A 20,225-nucleotide genomic window follows, 5' to 3' on the forward strand; every position below is an offset into this window, starting at 1 on the left:
CCAATTAATCTGAATTATGATGGTTTACAAAAAGCCATTTTTTCATCTCGAGAGTTTAATAAATATGACGAATGACAACTGATTTTCAGTGTTGATTATGATTTAATGATGACTTGAATGTAACTTCAGGTAATCTTATTATTTGATAATAATAAACGGGAAATAATGATCATAATATAATATGGAATATGTGCGCCAGTTACCCCACTTGACCCAGAAGTGGCTTTCCAAGACGGTACATAAGAACAGTAACAGAATGTTTGGAACAGAACTCTATCTCCATGTTTACAGGAACCCTCGAACGCAGCATCGCTTCTGACGTCATACATGGGCGTGTTGTCATGGCTGTGATAACCCCCTGCTAAATCCATATTTATTCCCTTTAGAAACACCTATGCCAGTGTTGGTCGGAGGCCGGAATATGGGATTATTGCTTGCCACAAAGTAGACATTCTTGACAAAGGTCCGGTGAGTAACTGCACTGTGAAAGAAATTGGTTTTCACTCCAATAAATGTTGCCATACCTGGGTTAGCTTGCTAGCGTCAGCGTTTGACAAGCTAATAACACGCACCAGCCCTCCTCAATCATCTCCTTAGGCAGACACACGAAATAATGTCGGTCACTATTAGTCCGTTTGGTTCGCTGCGTTCCATTTAGAAAATATACGGAGAGTATTTTCTCCCGATTCACTGAGCAGCACTTTGTATGAAGAAAGTGCTACTTGGACCGTTTCCAGTAATCTAGTGGCTGTAGCTGTGTGCCGAGGCAGGTGGTTTTCGCTTGACAGGCGACCATAGGGTCATTTCGGCGATGACGTTGCCAGTTGTGCTGTGCACCGTATTTGTTAGCAGGCGTTCGAGCATTTATTCCATACCAAATCCTTGATATCCACCTTAATGTCCATGTTCTAGTACGCTCTTTGTCCTCACTAGTAAGACAATTCAGACCATTAGTAGAAGCTGTCGAACGCCAATCTTTCTAGTAACGATGTTTCCCCACTACTAGTGACACTTTTACTTGTACGACCTTAAGCTGAATATCAAGAATATCGAATCAATGCTCAACCAGGTCTTAAGCATGTACTACTAGTACGCTCTCTCCTTGAAAGACAATTCAGTGCTCTGTTTTTTTTCCACTACTAGTGCCACTTTTGGCTTTTGAGTATGCAGTTAAATCTTATTAGGAAACTACTGTGCTGCACTACTAAACTCGAGTCGTAGGCATGTGCGATTCTACTACTAGCACTGAAATGCCCACAAGTAGTTTTGCCTCACTAGTCACACGTAATTTCCCTACTAGTGTGCTGAAATGTTATCCTGTAGTTGACGGCAGTAGTGGGGGGGGGGAACGTGACTAGTAAGACACAGTCGTATTTTTTTTTTTTTTAGGTCCAGCTTAAAGTACATACTATTACGTTTATTTTTTAGTGGGATGACTTGGCATACTAGTAAGAAAACTACATGCAATTAGTCAGGCAAAACGACAATTGTGTGCTGCTCGTTCTACCAGTGAATACATTCTACTAGTCAACAGGTAGTGCTTCTTTAGTAATAATAGTATTAGTAACATGTACTGTAGATGTCAACTTGTGTGCTGTTTTCCCTCAGTAGTAACCTGTTTGTCCTACTAGTTTGCACAAATGTCATACATTAGAGGAAATTAAGTTACTAGTCAGACAGTCATAGTACAAGTGCAACGAATTGTCTTACTTGTGAGGACAAACGGCATATAGTCATGGACCTTAAAATCAATATCAAGTACAGTGGTGTGAAAAAGTGTTTGCCCACTTCCTGAGTTCTAATTTTTTTGCACGTTTGTCACACTTAATTTTTTCCCATCATCAAACTAATTCAAATATTAGTCAAAGACAACACAATTAAACACAAAATGCAGTTTTTAAATGTTTTTTTTCTTAAGGGAGAAATACATGGCCCTGTGTGAAAAAGTAATTGCCCCCCTGTTACCTGAGTTAAATTTCTCTAGCCACACCTGTTCTCAATCAAGAAATCACTTCAATAAGACCTACCTGCCCTGCGATTGGCTAGCAACCAGTTCAGGGTGTACCCCGCCTCCTGCCCGATGATAGCTGGGATTGGCTCCAGCATGTCCGCAACCCTTGTGAGGAGAAGGGGCTCAGAAAATAAAAAACTACTGCTGAGCAAACAGAACATAAACGACTCGTCTCAATTTTGCCAGAAGACCTTTTGATGATCCCAAAGACTTTTGGGGAAAATACTCTGTGGTCTGATGAGACAAAAACTTTTTGGAAGCTGTGTGTCCCATTACATCTGGTGTAAAACTAACACCGCATTTCAGAAAAAGAACATCATACCAACAGTAAGATATCGTGGCGGTAATGAGATGGTCTGGGGGAGTTTTGCTGCTTCAGGACCTGGAAGATAAATAGAACCATGAATTCTGATGTGTACCAAAAAGTCATGAAGAAGAATGTCTGGCCATCTGTTTGTGACCTCAAGCTGAATCGAACTTGTGTTCTGCAGCGGGACAATGACACACCAGCAAGTCCACCTCTGAATGGCTGAAGAAAAACAAAATTAAGAGTTTGGAGTGACCTAGTCAATGTCCTGTTGTTAGAGACTCATTGCAAGTTATCGCAAACGCTTGATTGCCATTGTTGCTGCCAGGGGTGGTGGCCCAACCAGTTATTAGGTTTAAGGGGCAATCACGTTTTTTACACAGGGCCATGTTTGTTTGGATTTTTTTTCTCCCCTTAATAATAAAAACCTTCATTTAAAAACTGCATTTTGTGTTGTCTTTGACTAATAGTTACATTTGTTTGATGATGGGAAACATTTAAGTGTGACAAACAGAAAGAAATCAGGAAGGGGCAAACACTTTTTCACACCACTGTACTTTTTGTGACATTTTTGTTTGATCGTCTTCCGTGGGAGTTTTTAATCATGTAAAATATGTGCCTTGCGTCAATAAAGGTTGGGGAACACTGCTGTAGAGTCATTCATGCAAATACAATCTCTTCTCAGACACTAAAAATCAGAAACATGGCAGGTCAAAGACCTTTTCCCACCACTGTATATAGAATAAATGCCCAAACAGCTTTCCATATTTGACTTCTATGGGAAATAATATTGTGGAAAATAGTTGCACAGTGACCTAGTGGTTAGCACACCTGCCTCATAGTTCTGAGGTTCTGGTTTCGATTCTTGACACAGGTCCTCCTGTGTTGAGTTGGCATGTTTTAGCCACCCTTGTGAGTGTTTTCTACGGGTTTTCTTGCTTCCACTTTCAAAAATGATATGTTTGGAAAATTGAAAACTAGATGTCAGTAGGTGTGAATGGTTGTTTATGTGCCCTGCAATCAGATGGCGACCAGTCCAGGGTGTTCCCTGCCTATCGGCCTGAAAGCCAATTGCCACCCTAATGAGGGCAATCAATGTAGAAAGTGGATGGATGGATATTTTGGAAAAAAAACCAATTACAAAACAGTGGGACTAATTAACATGACTTGGTGATGAAAAGCTGCATACCTAGATGCCAAGCCAATGAAATCTTTATGGGTGCACATTTTAAGTATGTGGTGTGTATGTTATGTGTAAAGAGTGTGGGATTCCTTTTGTTGTGAACTGACCAGATTCAAGCACATATAGGTCCAGGAGGAGGGCCTGTTAGTGTTGATACAAATTAGGATTTTTCCGACATTGGTGGAAGTCTGACCCCAACTTGGTACCTTTTTAGTTCATTCCCAAACAATGTTCTACTGTCTGTCACCAGGTATTTGTCACACAAGAATCAAAGTTTGCTGTGCAGTTGATGCTTATTTTGCCCAAACAGGCCGAATCTGAATGGACGGCAACGTCATCGTTTATGCACGTAAATATGGCGGCTTTGAACCAGAGCTCGTATGTCACGTAGATGTTGTTTTTAACTACTTGTAACTTGTTTTTATCAAGCAATTGCTTGAATAAGTGTAAAAACAATCCTAACTACTGTGCTAAATAGACAATGGACCTCCATTTTAATAAATAATGTGAAGTTCATGTCGATGTGCGCATGTCACACCGCTGTTCAGATTAAATGTAGTGCATGTGTACATCCAATCTCAATAGATTACATCACATGTAAACAGTTGAGTAGAGAGCTTCAATCTGAATGATTTCAACCAGAATTACAAGTCTCCATGTAAAACCGGCTATTGGTGCATTTTCATTGGGTTTGGGCTTGTAAAACAATTATAAAACTGAGTTACAAAAAAAAAAAATCAGTTTTTTTTCTCAACTGATTGAGGACAATTTTGGATTGCTGAGTCTGAAAATGACATCCATTTCTCTTGTTCAGGTTAGGTTTTTATGCCCAAGTTGTTAAGTTTATTAATCAAATGTTATAAACTTTGGTTACTGTTAATTGAATAGCAGACATTGATAAAAGTATGTTAATTGAACGTTACGTCATCATTGTTCAAAATTCAGGGCATGAACCTCTCTTTATTTGAACCTCTAAAGAAAAATACCTGTACATGTAAACAAAAACGTGGCCATAGATAAAAAAGTTGACCTGATGGAGGAAAACAATCAATGTGATATTTGGATTCTGCACATCAAAATTATCCTAAATCAGATAACAAATCTTGGAAAATAAATTTGTTGTTGATCAGTGCAATCGGAATCTGATAGATCATGTAACGATCGTCCTGTTGTTTACATTTTCATATGAAGACTTTTACAACAACGGCAGCACGGTGGCCGACTGGTCAGTACATCTGCCTCAGTTCTGAGTAGTGTTGGACGTCATTTGAATTTGACCAATTCCGGTTCCCGATTCCCGTTCCTCATTTCGATTCTGGTTCCAAACAATTCATTTTCAGATTATTTTAGGAAGCTGGGTCAAATAGGTTTGCATGGTTTAAATAAGAGGTGTCCAAATTATGAACATCCATTTTCTTAGCAGCCCGCAGCATAGACTAAAATGAAAATTTGACTCAGGGTTCTTTATAACCCGTATCAATATCAAACCTATGAATTAAAAGGCAATGTGTGTGTAACTAACTCTATTGAATTAATATTAATTAATTGTTTCACCTAAAAATTAAATATAGCATTGTTAAAAGTTATTTGCGACTGTTTTATCACGTCAAATGGTTTATATGTGCAAGTTTTAAGATTTGGTACATCTTATTTTGGTCCATAATAAATTGTTTACTATTTCACTACCATGAGCAGTCTAGCTGGACTGGAGAGTCAGACCAACAGCGTCTTGGCCACCAGCCAAAGATGAGCGTTTCAGTTTATTTGCATAGTGTCCTGCTTGGAGAGCTAGAACCACTTCAGTTTGTGTCAGGCTAATACCAGGAGGTTGATACCGATACATTGATAGCTGACGAAATCATGTAGCTCTCGTTGGCTTCCTGCCAGTGTGAAGCCAAAATGGTGTTTGCAGGAAATTCAGTAACACAGTATCCAACCAGCAATGGGAATGCAGACAGAATTACACGGACAGAAGCAGCTTGACTGGGATGGTGACTGTGGTAATAAATTATAACCGTATGTGTCTGCTCTTTCCACTCATTTGCTAGCTTTCCTCATCCTTTCATGAGCTGCTGAATATTCATGTGGACCCATACACTGTAGGACACTGATTCCCAACCACTGTGCCATGGCACATTTGTTCTAAAAATGATGTGTAGTAAAAATAAGATACAGTGGTGTGGAAAAAGTGTTTGCCCCCCCCTTCCCGATTTCTTTTTTTTTTTTTGCATGTTTGTTACACTTAAATGTTTCCCATCATCAAACTAATTTAAATATGAATAAAAGATAACACAAGTAAACACAAAATGCCGGTTTTAAACGTTTTTTATTAAGGGGAAAAAAACATCCAAAATCCAAACCTACATGGCCCTCTGTGGAAAAAGTGATTTCACCCCCCCTTGTTAAAACATAACAGTGGCTTATCATACCGCAGTTCAATTTCTCGAGCCACACCCAGGCATGATAGTGCCACACTTGTTCTCAATCAAGAAATCACTTAAATAGGACCTGCCTGACAAAGTGAAGTCGACCAAAAGATCATCAAAAGCTAGACATGATGCCGAGATCTAAAGAAATTCAGGAATAAATGAGAAAGGAACTAATTGAACTCTATCAGTGTGGAAAAGGTTATAAAGCCATTTCTTGAGCTTTGGGACTGCAGCAAACCACAGTGAGAGCCATTATGCACAAATGGCGAAAACATAGAACAGTAGTGAACCTTCTCCAGGAGTGGCTGGCAGACCAAAGTTAAACTTAGAGCTTAGCTACGACTTACCCCAGAGGTCACAAAAGACCCCACAACAACATCCAAAGAACTGCAGGCCTCACTTTCCTCAGTTAAGGTCAGTGTTCATGACTCCACCATAAGAAAGAGACTGGGCAAAAATGGCCTGCATGGCAGAGTTCCAAGATGAAAACCACTGCTGCGCAAAAAGAACATTAAGGCTCATCTCAATTTTGCCAGAAGACATCTTGATGATCCCCAAAACTTAGTCTGTGGTCTAATGAGATACAAGTTGAACTTTAAGAAGGTGTGTTTCCCATTACATCTTTTGTAAAAGTAACAACGCATTTCAGAAAAAACATCATACCGACAGTAAAATATGGGGGTGGTAGTGTGATGGTCTGGGGCTGTTTTGCTACTTCAGGACCTGGAAGACTTGCTGTGATAAATGGAACCATGAATTCTGCTGTCTACCTTAAATCCTATTGAGATGCTGTGGCATGACCTTAAAAAGGCGGTTCATGCTCGAAACCCCTCCAATGTGGCTGAATTACAGCAATTCTGAAAAGACGAGTGGGCCAAAATTCCTCCACAGCGCAGTTGTTGTTACCAAGGGTGGCCCAACCAGTTTAGGGGGCAATCACTTTTTCATACATGACCATATAGGTTTGGATTTTTCTCCCTTTAATAATAAAATCTTCATTTAAAAACTGCATTTTGTTTTTACTTGTTGTCTTTGACTAATATTTATTTTTTTGATGATGGAAAATATTTGTGTGACAAACATGCAAAAAAAAAATCAGGACAGGGGCAAACACTTTATCACACCACTGTACTTTTCGTGAGATTTTTGTTTGCTGGTATTCCGCGAGAGGTTTTTATCATGTAAAATATGTGCTTTAGCTCATTAAAGGTTGGGAAACACTGCTGTAGAGTCATTCATGAAAATACAATATCGTCTCCGACACTAAAAATGAGAAACATGGCACGTCTTCATTCATTAAAAAGCTCCTCGAAGCACATCCCTTTTCTTTTCCCTGAGCACACCCCCAATCCAAAATAACAACACCAGGAAAATTGCCTTCCCCCTCCCTCTCCCTGTCTGTACATTGGCAGGGCAGCGACTGTTGTCCCCGCAGGCTGTGAAGTAGATCCTTATTGTTGTGGGTGTGCGCCTCTCCATATTGATCAGTAAACATTTTGTCAGTGACCGGAGCCAGCATCCTAATGTGACGGAATATAGCATCAGTCCCAGAGATCGGTTGTACGCGGGAGCAAAGGAGTGTCGATCTGAATAAACCACCTCAGCCAGTTTGCGTGTCACACCACAACCACAGCTTTGTTTATTTTTGATTTGTCTTACTGGAAGCTTGTTGGAGCACTGCAAGCCTAGGATGCATTAATATAGAACTGTAGATGACTATGTCCTTCGTTTATGTTGGGCTCCTCTCTGCCGCACACCTGTAACCTGAAAGGTAAACCAAGTAAACAGGAAGTGACCTCATTTTCCATCGGATTGTCCGCAGATGTTTAAGTGCGGGATGCTTCAAAAATATGTGATGCAAGAGAGCACCACACTCTCTACTTGGAATTACATTGGAACATCTAAATTCAAATGCCCCAAACGTTGTACAAGTCCAAATATTTTTTTTCTAACCTCCTCCGTGCTAAACTTCAATTAAATTAGATTTTGTTCAGTTTAAGGTCGTCAGAAAACACTCACTTATTTCTGTGAGATGATCCTATATCCCCCTCCTTGAGCCGTCACCTTGTCGTGGTGGAGGGGTTTGTGTGTCCCAGTGATCCTAGGAGCTAAGTTGTCTGGGGCTTTATGCCCCTGGCAGGGTCACCCATGACAAACAGGTCCTAGGTGAGGGACCAGACAAAGCACGGCTCAAAGACCCCTAATGATGACGACAAACAATGGACTTCGTTTTCCCTTGCCCGGACGCGGGCCACCGGGGCCCCCCGCTGGAGCCAGGCCTGGTGGTGGGGCTCGAAGGCGAGCGCCTGGTGGCCGGGCCTGCACCCATGGGGTCCGGCCGGGCACAGCCCGAAAGGGTAACGTGGGTCCCCCTTCCCATGGGCTCACCACCTGTGGGAGGGGCCATAGGGGTCGGGTGCAGTGTGAGCCGGGCGGTGGCCGAAGGCGGGGACCTTGGCGATCCGATCCCCGGCTACAGAAGCTGGCTCTAGGGACGTGGAATGTCACCTCTCTGGCAGGGAAGGAGCCCGAGCTGGTGTGTGAGGTTGAGAAGTTCCGACTCGATATAGTCGGACTCGCCTCCACACACACCTGGGGCTCTGGTACCAGTCCTCTCGAGAGGGGTTGGACTCTCTTCCACTCTGGAGTTGCCCATGGTGAGAGGCGCCGAGCAGGTGTGGGTATACTTATTGCCCCCCGGCTCGGCGCCTGTACGTTGGGGTTCACCCCGGTGGACGAGAGGGTAGCCTCCCTCCGCCTTCGGGTGGGGGGACGGGTCCTGACTGTTGTTTGTGCCTATGCACCAAACAGCAGTTCAGAGTACCCACCCTTTTTGGAGTCCTTGGAGGGGGTGCTGGAGAGCGCTCCCGCTGGGGACTCCATTGTTCTGTTGGGGGACTTCAATGCTCACGTGGGCAATGACAGTGAGACCTGGAAGGGCGCGATTGGGAGGAACGGCCCCCCCGATCAGAACCCGAGCGGTGTTCTGTTATTGGACTTCTGTGCTCGTCACGGATTGTCCACATAAGGGTGTCCACACGTGCACTTGGCACCAGGACACCCTAGGTCGCAGTTCGATGATCGACTTTGTGGTCGTGTCATCGGACTTGCGGCCGCATCTCTTGGACACTCGGGTGAAGAGAGGGGCGGAGCTGTCAACTGATCACCACCTGGTGGTGAGTTGGCTCCGATGGTGGGGGAAGATGCCGGTCCGACGTGGCAGGCCCAAACGTATTGTGAGGGTCTGCTGGGAACGTCTGGCAGAATCCCCTGTCAGAAGGAGTTTCAACTCCCACCTCCGACAGAACTTTGCTCATGTTCCGGGGGAGGCGGGGGACATCGAGTCCGAGTGGACCATGTTCCGCGCCTCCATTGCTGAGGCGGCCGACCGGAGCTGTGGCCGTAAGGTGGTCGGTGCCTGTCGTGGCGGCAATCCGCGAACCCGTTGGTGGACACCAACGGTGAGGGATGCCGTCAAGCTGAAGAAGGAGTCCTATCGGGCCTTTTTGGCCTGTGGGACTCCTGAGGCAGCTGATGGGTACCGGCTGGCCAAGCGGAATGCAGCTCTGGTGGTCGCTGAAGCAAAAACCCGGGCATGGGAGGAGTTCGGTGAGGCCATGGAGAAAGACCTCCGGACGGCTTCGAGGAAATTCTGGTCCACCATCCGACGTCTCAGGAGAGGAAAGCAGTGCACCACCAACACTGTGTATAGTGGGGATGGGGCGCTGCTGACCTCGACTCGGGACGTTGTGAGTCGGTGGGGAGAATACTTCGAAGACCTCCTCAATTCCACCGACACGCCTTCCCATGGGGAAGCAGAGTGTGGGTTCTCTGAGGCGGGCTCTCCTATCTCTGGGTTTGAGGTCACCGAGGTAGTTAAAAAGCTCCTCGGTGGCAGGGCCCCGGGGGTGGATGAGATTCGCCCGGAGTTCCTAAAGGCTCTGGATGTTGTGGGGCTGTCCTGGTTGACACGCCTCTGCAACATCGCGTGGACATCGGGGACAGTGCCTCTGGATTGGCAGACTGGGGTGGTGGTCCCCCTTTTTAAGAAGGGGGACCGGAGGGTGTGTTCCAACTACAGGGGGATCACACTGCTCAGCCTCCCTGGTAAGGTCTATTCAGGGGTGCTGGAGAGGAGGGTCCGTCGGGAAGTCGAATCTCAGATTCAGGAGGATCAGTGTGGTTTTCGTCCTGGCCGTGGAACAGTGGACCAGCTCTACACCCTCGGCAGGGTCCTCGAGGGTGCATGGGAGTTCGGCCAACCAGTCTACATGTGTTTTGTGGACTTGGAGAAGGCGTTCGACCGTGTCCCTCGGGGAGTCCTGTGGAGAGTGCTTCGGGAGTATGGGGTACCGAACCCCCTGATACGGGCTGTTCGGTCCCTGTACGACCGGAGTCAGAGTTTGGTCCGCATATCCGGCAGTAAGTCGAACTCGTTCCCGGTGAGGGTTGGACTCCGCCAAGGCTGCCCTTTGTCGCCGATTCTGTTCATAACTTTTATGGACAGAATTTCTAGGCGCAGCCGAGGCGTAGAGGGGGTCCGGTTTGGTGGCCTCAGTATTGCATCTCTGCTTTTTGCAGATGATGTGGTTCTGTTGGCTTCATCAAGCCGTGACCTCCAACTCTCATTGGAGCAGTTCGCAGCCGAGTGTGAAGCGGCTGGGATGAGAATCAGCACCTCCAAATCTGAGACCATGGTCCTCAGTCGGGAAAGGGTGGCATGCCATCTCCAGGTCGGGGATGAGATCCTGCCCCAAGTGGAGGAATTCAAGTATCTTGGGGTCTTGTTCACGAGTGAGGGAAGAATGGAACGGGAGATCGACAGGCGGATCGGTGCAGCGTCTGCAGTGATGCGGACTTTGTATTGGTCCGTTGTGGTAAAGAAAGAGCTAAGCCGAAAGGCGAAGCTCTCAATTTACCGGTCGATCTTCGTTCCTACCCTCACCTATGGTCATGAGCTGTGGGTCGTGACCGAAAGAACAAGATCCCGGATACAAGCGGCCGAAATGAGTTTCCTCCGCAGGGTGTCCGGGCTCTCCCTTAGAGATAGGGTGAGAAGCTCGGTCATCCGGGAGGATCTCAGAGTAGAGCCGCTACTCCTCCGCATTGAGAGGAGCCAGATGAGGTGGCTGGGGCATCTGATTCGGATGCCTCCCGGACGCCTCCCTGGTGAGGTGTTCCGGGCATGTCCCACCGGGAGGAGACCCCGGGGACGACCCAGGACGCGCTGGAGAGACTACATCCTTCGGCTGGCCTGGGAACGCCTCGGGATCCCCCCGGAAGAGCTGGATGAAGTGGCTGGGGAGAGGGTAGTCTGGGCGTCCCTGCTGAAGCTACTGCCCCCGCGACCCGACCCGGATAAGCGGTAGAGAATGGATGGATGGATGGATGATCCTATATCCCAATATAGGTAATAGTATATCTCGAAAACGATGGTTATGCAGAATCTGATAGTTTTCATGTAATATTATATGCAATTTTCCCTTATATGTACATACATTTCTCCATTTATTTACAAAACAAATTTCCAGATTACAAGGAAATAGGCAATGAAGTGAAAAAGATTACAATAACAAAGTGCCTCAAGTAACATTCAAGTATGCCTACCATACCAAGTAAAAGTGCTAATTTTGTGGCTAAATTGGTGAGCTGTTGCAGAGCTTGAGTTTTAAGGAACACAGTTTTGTCAGCTTGTTCTGACATGAAATTAAATAACGTTGCTTTTTTGACATTTTCTTTCACGTGTGCGGGCACGGTGTAAAACTGTTAAGCACATCTGCCTCACAGTTCTGGGGACCGGGGTTCAAATCCTGGCCCCGCCTGTGTGGAGTTTGCATGTTCTCCCCGTGCGTGGGTGAGTTTTCTCCAGGCACTCCGGTTTCCTCCCACATCCCACAAACATGCGTGTTAGGTTGATTGAAGACTCTAAATTGCCCATAGATGTGAATGTGAGTGCGAATGGTTGTTTGTTTCTATGTGCCCTGCGATTGGCTGGCGACTGGTTCAGGGTGTACCCCGCCTCCCGCCCGAAGATAGCTGGGATAGGCTACAGCAGCCCGCGACCCTAGTTGAGAATAAGCGGTAAAGAAAATGGATGGATGGATGTTTCATGTGTTAACAGGTTGAGAGATGGGAAAAGAAGCTGGCCAACTCTTTCAGGCATGAGACAGGTGTGAATGTGAGTGCGAATGTTGTGTGCCATGTGCTTGTCTTGTCACAGTGTTCATATCTGCAAAGCTTGTCGCAGCGGGCACAAAAACCACTGGAGCTGTTAGTCTAGCAGTCCCGGTACTAGTTTGAACAAGAGTTGTCAGCATACCAAACTTCAGCACCAAAAGTAGTCAACATCGCAGAAATTCCCTTCGAAAGTGGAAAGCTATGGACTGTAGACTACTTTTAGAGGTAGAAGATAAAGTGTTAGAAAATTTTCTACATATAGGCAGCGACGTGATTCAACTTTTCTACTAAACTATTTAGAGTCAATACCTGTACTGGATGACACGGACACTGCTGCACTTCAGTCACTTTATACCACAAGCGGTAACAATACACTGGAGCTACTATCGGCTACAACTCACACCCAAGCACTCTGCACACAGACTCTCTGGTTTGAGCCATTTATTTTATTTTTTTTTCCATTTCACTCGAAGTGCTCCATTGTTCCTTTGTACCGTCATCTCTTGCTGCTGTCACAACCTCAATCAACAGGCACACACTCATAGAGTTCAGTCATTGCAATACTCTTACCATGAAAGGATTTAAATTTATACAGTGATGAGTTTCAGGCCATATCACTCAACCCAAACTTATTTTTACACTTACTTTTACGCTTCCTGTAATGTTCTGAATTTTTTTTAAAATTATTTTTTAATTTATTTATTTATTTTTTATTCCCCCCCCCCCCCCCAAGGAGAATTTAGTTCAGACTAGAGTTGAATAATGCAAGGACCAGCATGTGACTCAATGTTGACTTGGAAATGAGAAGAAATTAACAAAGAGTGCCATGACAGTACAGTAACCCATTAGAATTTGAAAGCAAGTAGACCTGGGACACAGTCTATTTAATTTAATCACATCACTAAATGAGTATGGCTTTTATTCATTGCTCAGTGACTCTCCAAAGTGTCTTTTTATGTCTTAAAAGTATTTTTTGTCAAAATGGCTGTCTGTTGTTATAGTGGAGCAGCTCCATCTACCGGAGACAAATTCCTTCTGTGTTTTTGACATACTTGGCCAATAAAGATGATTCTGATAAGATGTCAGCCTTGTGATGTCCTTGAGTAACATCTGTGAGTGGGGGGAAAAAAAACAAGGGGAAAGCTGCGTGTTCCAAAAACAAAGGGCAAGGTTCAAAGCAAACCACATACGAAGTATGTGCCAGAGAGGGTTCACACCACCCATTAGTGAGATAACTGCATGCTGCTCAGTGCTCTCATATACGGTCCTGTCTGCTGTCCTACCTCGAATAGACGGTGCTCTTACAGCACACTGGAATCCAGCAGCCTGACATGTTCAAAAGTGGCCTGAAGATCAGCGGGAGTGAGTATGATAAACCATGATCATTTGTGCGCTGCAAACATGCTTATGTATGCTCCTGTTCTTTTCAAAGCTTGATAATGTTTACTCAAACTGGAGTTGCTTTTAAAGTCTTTTGCTCCAGGCCATTGACATGGAAAATGTTGACATACTGTATTTCGACATTTCAGTGCAGTTTGAAACTGGAACTGTAGTGTCTTATTTTAGTACTGTCAAGTCATGTCATGTCATGTTTTCATAATGTGTTATTTACTCATGGCCTGTATAGATTTTTCTCAAAATCCTTTGGCCACCAGGCGATTCTGACATAAACCAGTTCCATCCGCTTTTATTTGTATGCACATAGCATTAAGGATGATGTGTGCAGATTGCAAAGTATTTACTACATCCAGTTGCACTGATGTATTAAAACAACAGGCTGAATCTGTGGATAAAAGCCACATGCTTCACACAAGCACACGTGATGCTGATTCATTTTCCATTTTGCAGCGGCTCACTGATTATTATTAGTGTGCTGAGCCTGGCCTGCTTATGGCTATTTTTAATAATCACAAACATGCCATATATCTTCACATTCTGTGCTGCACCGCTTACTGCTTTATAGAACACTTGACTGACTTAAACAGTAGCGGGATGTGTGTGTGTGTGTGTGTGTGTGTGTGCGTGCGCGCGCACGTGTGTGTATGCGTGTGATATTTGCACTGTCACACTATTGCAAACCCCGTTTTTTAATCACTTCAAATCAAGCAGATAGCAATAGAGAGGTCGAGTCTTAAGGCCTCTTTATACTCCCGTCCGTGGTCGCGCGGCCGACAACGCCCGCGTTGCATCACGTGACTGACGAATTGACCCGCATGGCCCCTCTGCGTAGCTTGACGCGCACACGGCAAAAATAGTTGCTGCGCGGAGATCTTCTCTTGTGATTGGTCACATGCTGTGATGATGTAATCAGCGGTCCTCCGGGTTCCACATACCACCTACGCCGCGGCCTTCTCGATCGATTTTGCAGTAGTGATGGGCACGGCAGTTCTTTTGAGTGTACGGAATCATTTGAACCAGTTCATTAAAAAGATTCGTTCACCGGATCATTCAGTTCTTTTTCACAAAATAATCCAAGTGCTTACTCATTCATTTAATGATCCATCACTGAGGTTCGTTCACGTTCACTCAACACATTCACCGAAGGACTATGCGTTATTGTTGTCATGTATTGTAAACTAGGAGAGGTGGAGAGATTATAAAAAATAAAACGAAAACTTCGGCAAAATGATCACCTACCTATATTTCTCTCAGAAAGCTCTCGAACACCTCTCTTCGGTTGTGACTCGTGAATATGCGTGCAGCGAGCTGAGCTACCGACCATCCTTCCGCGTCCCCTGACGTCTAGCTAGGTTCTCGCCAGCCGGCATGACTTTTCTGTATTCCACCGCGGTGGAACGTCGCTGATCAGCCCCCGCCAGCCGGTCTCACTCACCATACTGTTATTGTGATCTGATTAGTGGAAAGCGGCTTTGAGTGTCTTGAGAAGCGCTATAGAAGTTTGTGTTGTTATTAATATTATGAAATAAAAAGCTTTAATAATAAGAGACATGGAGGGAAAATGTATGTGTACGTAAAAACAACGATTAATTTACATTTATTTTAAATATGTGTGCTTGTTTTCATGTGCTCGACTGACTCAACATTAGCCGTTAGCTTGACGGCTGCTAGTGAAAGCTATCCCCGCGAGGACGTCAGGACTTGCAGTTAAAATTACTCATGAGTATGTTCACTGCGTAGTAGGTCATTCCTTGCGCAAACGAATCACTCATCGTACTAGTACATCGCTCCTTAGCGGATCACAAACGAAGAAGTTCCACGAACGAATCACTTGTGTCTAACGGATTGCGAGTGATAAGTTCCATGAACGAATCACTCTTCAGTTCTTCAGTTCCTCACTTCACCACTTCACTGAACTAATCACTCAGTTCACTTAAGTCCCTCCCCCGCCTGCACGGCACTGCCTGATGCTGGCTTCTCATTGGTCATTGCCGAAGTGAGTGACAACGCTGGCGAATCGCAACTCACATGGCAGTACGTTTAATGAAGTCCCAGCCCCGCCTGCACGCTGGCTGCTCATTGGTAATTCGCCGAAGATTCAGAAGTGAACGGAACGCTTCAGCAGTTCCGTTGCTGCTCCCAGCCAACTCGCTTGCCTGGCGGCGGGTGGTAGCCAAGATAAAAGAACGAATCATTTCATAAACTGATTCGGTTCAGTTCGTTCACTAAAACTTCTTCTGAACGAAACCTTCGCAAATGAAACAACACTATTTTGCAGCATAATTAAATGTGTAATCTAGGTCCATTTGTTCTAGCAGCCTCTGTTCCACAGTTGCCACTGTTGTTGCTATGGTCCTTGTTACGGAAAGTAAATACGGCTACCGGAAATGGCCACAAAATGCAGAGGAAACTCCACCCTGTGGCGTCCTAGCCAATACCAGCCGTAGCGACGCCCCCGAATTGGAGGAGAACTGCAGCACACTTTCAAAACAGTGCGCGTGGGTTGCGCTCGAGTATAAAGACAAACTGCGTGTTGTATAGCCCCAGTGACGTCAGCGCGGTCGCTGTCCGCGCGAGTGTAAAGAAGCCTTTACTGCTGCTACTATGCCCACTGGGCCATTATTATTATTATTTTTTTTAACCAATCATTCTATATGATAAAGCAGCTCACTGTGCCTCTAAATCCCATTGTGATTACCAAAGTAGTGTGTGTTCAATTTAACAGCTCACTGCATGAAAATACCGTACCTTAATTTTGTATTCGTTTCCCGGTTAGTCAAACCAATGGTTGAATCAATCTCTTGGTGGTAGGTAGTTAATTACATTTACATTGATTAGTTTGATGGACAATTGAACACTTCATCCATGGTACACAATAGGGACAAAAAAGAGAGTGGATGGATGAAATCAATTTATCAATTACTAAGTGAAAATGTTGTAAATTTGACACACTACTTAGTGTTTTTTTTGTTTGACTTCCTGTCCTGTTCAGGTGTTAGGTCAAACTGAGAGGAGGATTTGTATTCATTTTACGCTGTAACAGTTTTATTGTGCTGCAGTGGAGTTTTGAAGCTGCCACTGTGGTTCTTTGTATTCTGATGGATTTTTGTAGAAAATTTCAGTCGGACAGAACAAAGTTTTAAAGGGGAGTGACAGAAAAAACAAAAGGGGGAGAGAGTGAGGAGATAACTAAATATAGCAAGAGAAGACAACAAAAGACAGGACATTAGGTGTAATAAAGATGGGGAAAGTACATAATTATATGCCTAGTACAGTGACACAGATTTGAGTGTTGTATGGGGCAGTAGTGCTACACGCTATGAATTAAGGACAGGACGATATACTGTTGGATTGGGCTGGACAGGACAAGGACAGAAGGACAAGCATGCAGTACAGAGTTAGTGGTCCAGGCTGTACAACTGAAGTGTGGTAGGAGTGGCTATGTAAATTATAAACATCTTGACGTGACCAGCTTTTTCTGTAATTATGTAATAGATTTTTTTTTCATTTTGCAGATATTTGTTCTAATGCAATATATTCTATGATAAGATTCAACCAATGATTAATATTGATAGATTGCTTAGTTTTCCAGTTTAGTTAGTTTTCTTAGCGATGGCTAATGTAGCGAGTACTGATTGTGATTATTTATTTGGGCGGGGATTATGCTCAAGTCACCTAGTATGCACAATCTTGGGGAAAGTGGAATTCTGCAGTTCAAAATATACGAGAGTTTCTGCGTAACCGAAGTCCAAAAGCATTGAGTTGGTGTACATTCCCATATACCATGAAAATGGGTGTCTGGTGTATTTTTAGTGCATTGTGTGCATATGTTAGATGAAGAGAAGCCAATTTTATGTATAGTATATTGAATAAAGTGTGTTCTATGGAGCACTTTATATTTTGTAAGCTGTAAATTTTTATTTCTTTGTCATCCTACGCGTATTGTTACATATCTGCATCCAGTAATTACGATCAGCAGACATAAGTCTTCTTCCCATTTTGTGATTGGTAAGTGCATTGATTTTGTACATGAGATTAATTTAGACATTTTTGAGGTTTTTTTTTTTTTTTTTTTCCTTTGTGGGATAAGCTTCCCTATTTGCTTAACAAACTCAATCGATTGAAGGGTGCTCTTAAGTGTTGGGATTCTTTTTTTTTTATTTTTAAATGTTTTTTTTTTAAATTTTTTTTAGCCTTGTTTAATTTATTATACACTCAAAAAAATGACTCATTGGATGAACACAAATAAATTTTGGGCAGGTTTTCCATCCATTTTTTGTGTAACTCCAACTCAAATTTAGTAGTGCCGTGTAATTTGATATAATTGAGTCAGCCAAACCCATTTTCATCAAATACAGCCAAAGTAAAATAAGTACACTAAGTGGCCTAAATTGATTCACATCATTCCAACTCAAATTAGTCTAAAATAAATTCTTTTTGCGCTTACCCACACCCCCCCACCCCAATTTATTTCACGCAACGCAAAATCTGGTAAATGTTTTTTATTGAAAACTCACAAAATAAAACATTCTTTAGAAATGCATTTTGAACTTTAACTTTACATGCTTACATTTTTAAGCTTCTTTGTAGTTGTATAAAACACCTTTGTGTCCAGTCACTCAAATAGCAACGCAGTTTAGTTCATCTTGAATGAACACATTTTGAGTACTAGAAAAGCATCTTCGATGACAGTCTTGGGCTGTGAGCATACACCCTGATTGTCCCTTATGGGAAAAAAAGTTGGATTTTCAGCTGCTGTACCTTTACATTTAGCTTTGGTCCATCCAAGTTCATAACGATCTTCTGGAAAAACTCAGCGGTGTACTTCAGGTTTTCTGGAAAGACTAGATGAAGTGCCCTGATGAGCCCAAACAGCATGATCAACACCATGATGACACTGTCAGCGTTGTTGAGGACTTTAATGCCCTCGATCACAATTCCCACATCCTCTGGCTCGTCATGTCCATCTTTTCGGATTGTTTAAATCTTTGACTGTTGTGGTGATGTTCCTTTTTGCATCCTTAGCTACCACGGGCTGAACAACACAAACACAGAAAACAAATTAATTAAAATGCAACACACGGGGGACAACAAACAGAAATCCATATACATTACATACAGCAGTTTAAAGCAACAGTTTATCAGTTGTTATGGTCAAAAGACTGGTGCCAATTCTAAGACAGCTGTATCCTTTAACATTTGACCTGAGATATCTGACCAAGGTTAGTAATGGTGGTGTGTCAAGTTTTTATATAGTCTTCTGATGCATACATCAGTGTTGTTTCCTGGAGTCATGAAATCATGGTTTGAACAATATTCGAGCAAATATGGGTTCAAACCATCATGTTATCAACCCATAGCATACACGGGGGAGCCCGCTATCCTGTTATAGCAAACGATGGGATAGAATAAAATGTGTGCACGAGCCGTCTTGCAAACTCTTAACCCGACAGTGGCGCAACAGCTAAAAATACCGCAGATTCAGTATTGGCAAATAAAATACTGCATTAACAGACCAGTGCGGTTAATGTGAACAATAAATACTGTACTCTCTTAAATCTACGCACAAAACTTGGTCACAAACTCTTAAATGCTTTCGCCCAACTTGATTCGCTTGCAGAAAGAAAAAAGGGAGTGAGGAGAGAACGAGGTCACGTGCTTGGCGCTACTCATCTCTCAATGGGCAATTTAGCTACCCTTTGGTGTTTTGACAATATACTATACTATAAATGTCCTATAAATGACCCGCCTTCCATTCATATGGCAATTTTTGATAAGTGAATAAAGCACAAACGTCACTGAACCAGTTACATATACATATATTTCAACAGAATACGCGAGTGGGAAAGGAGGGGCCTATGCGGAGGTGGCGTCTGCCCCCAAAAAATTATTAGTTAATAATTCACGTTTGTAGCTTCCGTACATACATGTACACTTTTTCCAGAACCCGTTCTGCGGTTAACACACTAGTTAGAGTAACCACAAACATGAGTAGTCCTACTCAAACTCCGTTCTAGGCCATCTTGGCAGTTAAACTTAGCATAGCTAACTAGCCCATAATGCCTGCCCAACTACGCTGACGGTCTTCGCGGTGTTTTGGGAAAGTTTATTTAAAAAAATAAAAATAAAATCAGTACTCACCAGGGAGGGAAATTATAGCTCTTTCTCCGCAGCAGCGCTGCCACAAATTGTCGAATGTCGATAAAGTAAGCAAGCTGAGAGTGCAAGGAAAAAGTGTCCCAATTCAAGTTTCAAATCAAACAAATTTTTTTTGAGTTCATGAATGTCAAAGTGAAACTATTACTTCATCTTAACAAAAAGTACATCTATAAGTTGTTAATTAGATTTGTTTTAGAAAATTAAACAAAAAAATAAATGTTCTTGGAACAATTCATCATGTGTCATAAAAATATTATTGTTAAATAGTTGTTGTAGGTGGTCAAGAGAAGAGTGTTGTTAACAATCATGCCAAATTTGAATGGTTAAAAAGTTCAAATATGTACAATGAGTTGTAAAAATCAAGCCATTCTCTGTGGGTGTGTTTGCTCAATGCGCTAATCCATGCCCAGGTCAACTGCCAACTGTTGATCAAATACCTTCACTATGACCTGGAAAAATGTATGCTACTTTATGCCTCGTACACATAACTATTTGTTTGAGCTGTGAAAAAAACAGTCCAATGGTAAGGTCAATTCCTTTTGCTTTTGTTGTATACTGAAG

General features: G+C 43.4%; 1 protein-coding gene across 4 annotated transcripts in view; it reads left to right on the forward strand.

The window, feature by feature from the left end:
- The first annotated feature begins 229 nt into the window (after positions 1–229).
- mib2 (MIB E3 ubiquitin protein ligase 2) overlaps positions 230–20,225 on the forward strand; it is a 93,132-nt gene continuing 73,136 nt past the window's right edge. The window contains exon 1 of one of the 4 annotated variants that reach the window (XM_061784023.1): positions 230–468. Coding sequence is in view for 2 of the 4 variants with exons in the window: in XM_061784005.1 (XP_061639989.1) it covers positions 13,439–13,469 (31 nt within the window). In the remaining 2 variants the exon portion in view is untranslated. Of the gene's footprint in view, positions 469–13,290; positions 13,470–20,225 lie in introns of those variants that run through there. The other 3 variants (XM_061784031.1, XM_061784005.1, XM_061784013.1) reach the window with 3 other exon arrangements.

This window comes from Phyllopteryx taeniolatus, chromosome 1 (genome assembly GCF_024500385.1).
Source record: "Phyllopteryx taeniolatus isolate TA_2022b chromosome 1, UOR_Ptae_1.2, whole genome shotgun sequence".
Lineage (NCBI taxonomy): Eukaryota > Metazoa > Chordata > Actinopteri > Syngnathiformes > Syngnathidae > Phyllopteryx > Phyllopteryx taeniolatus.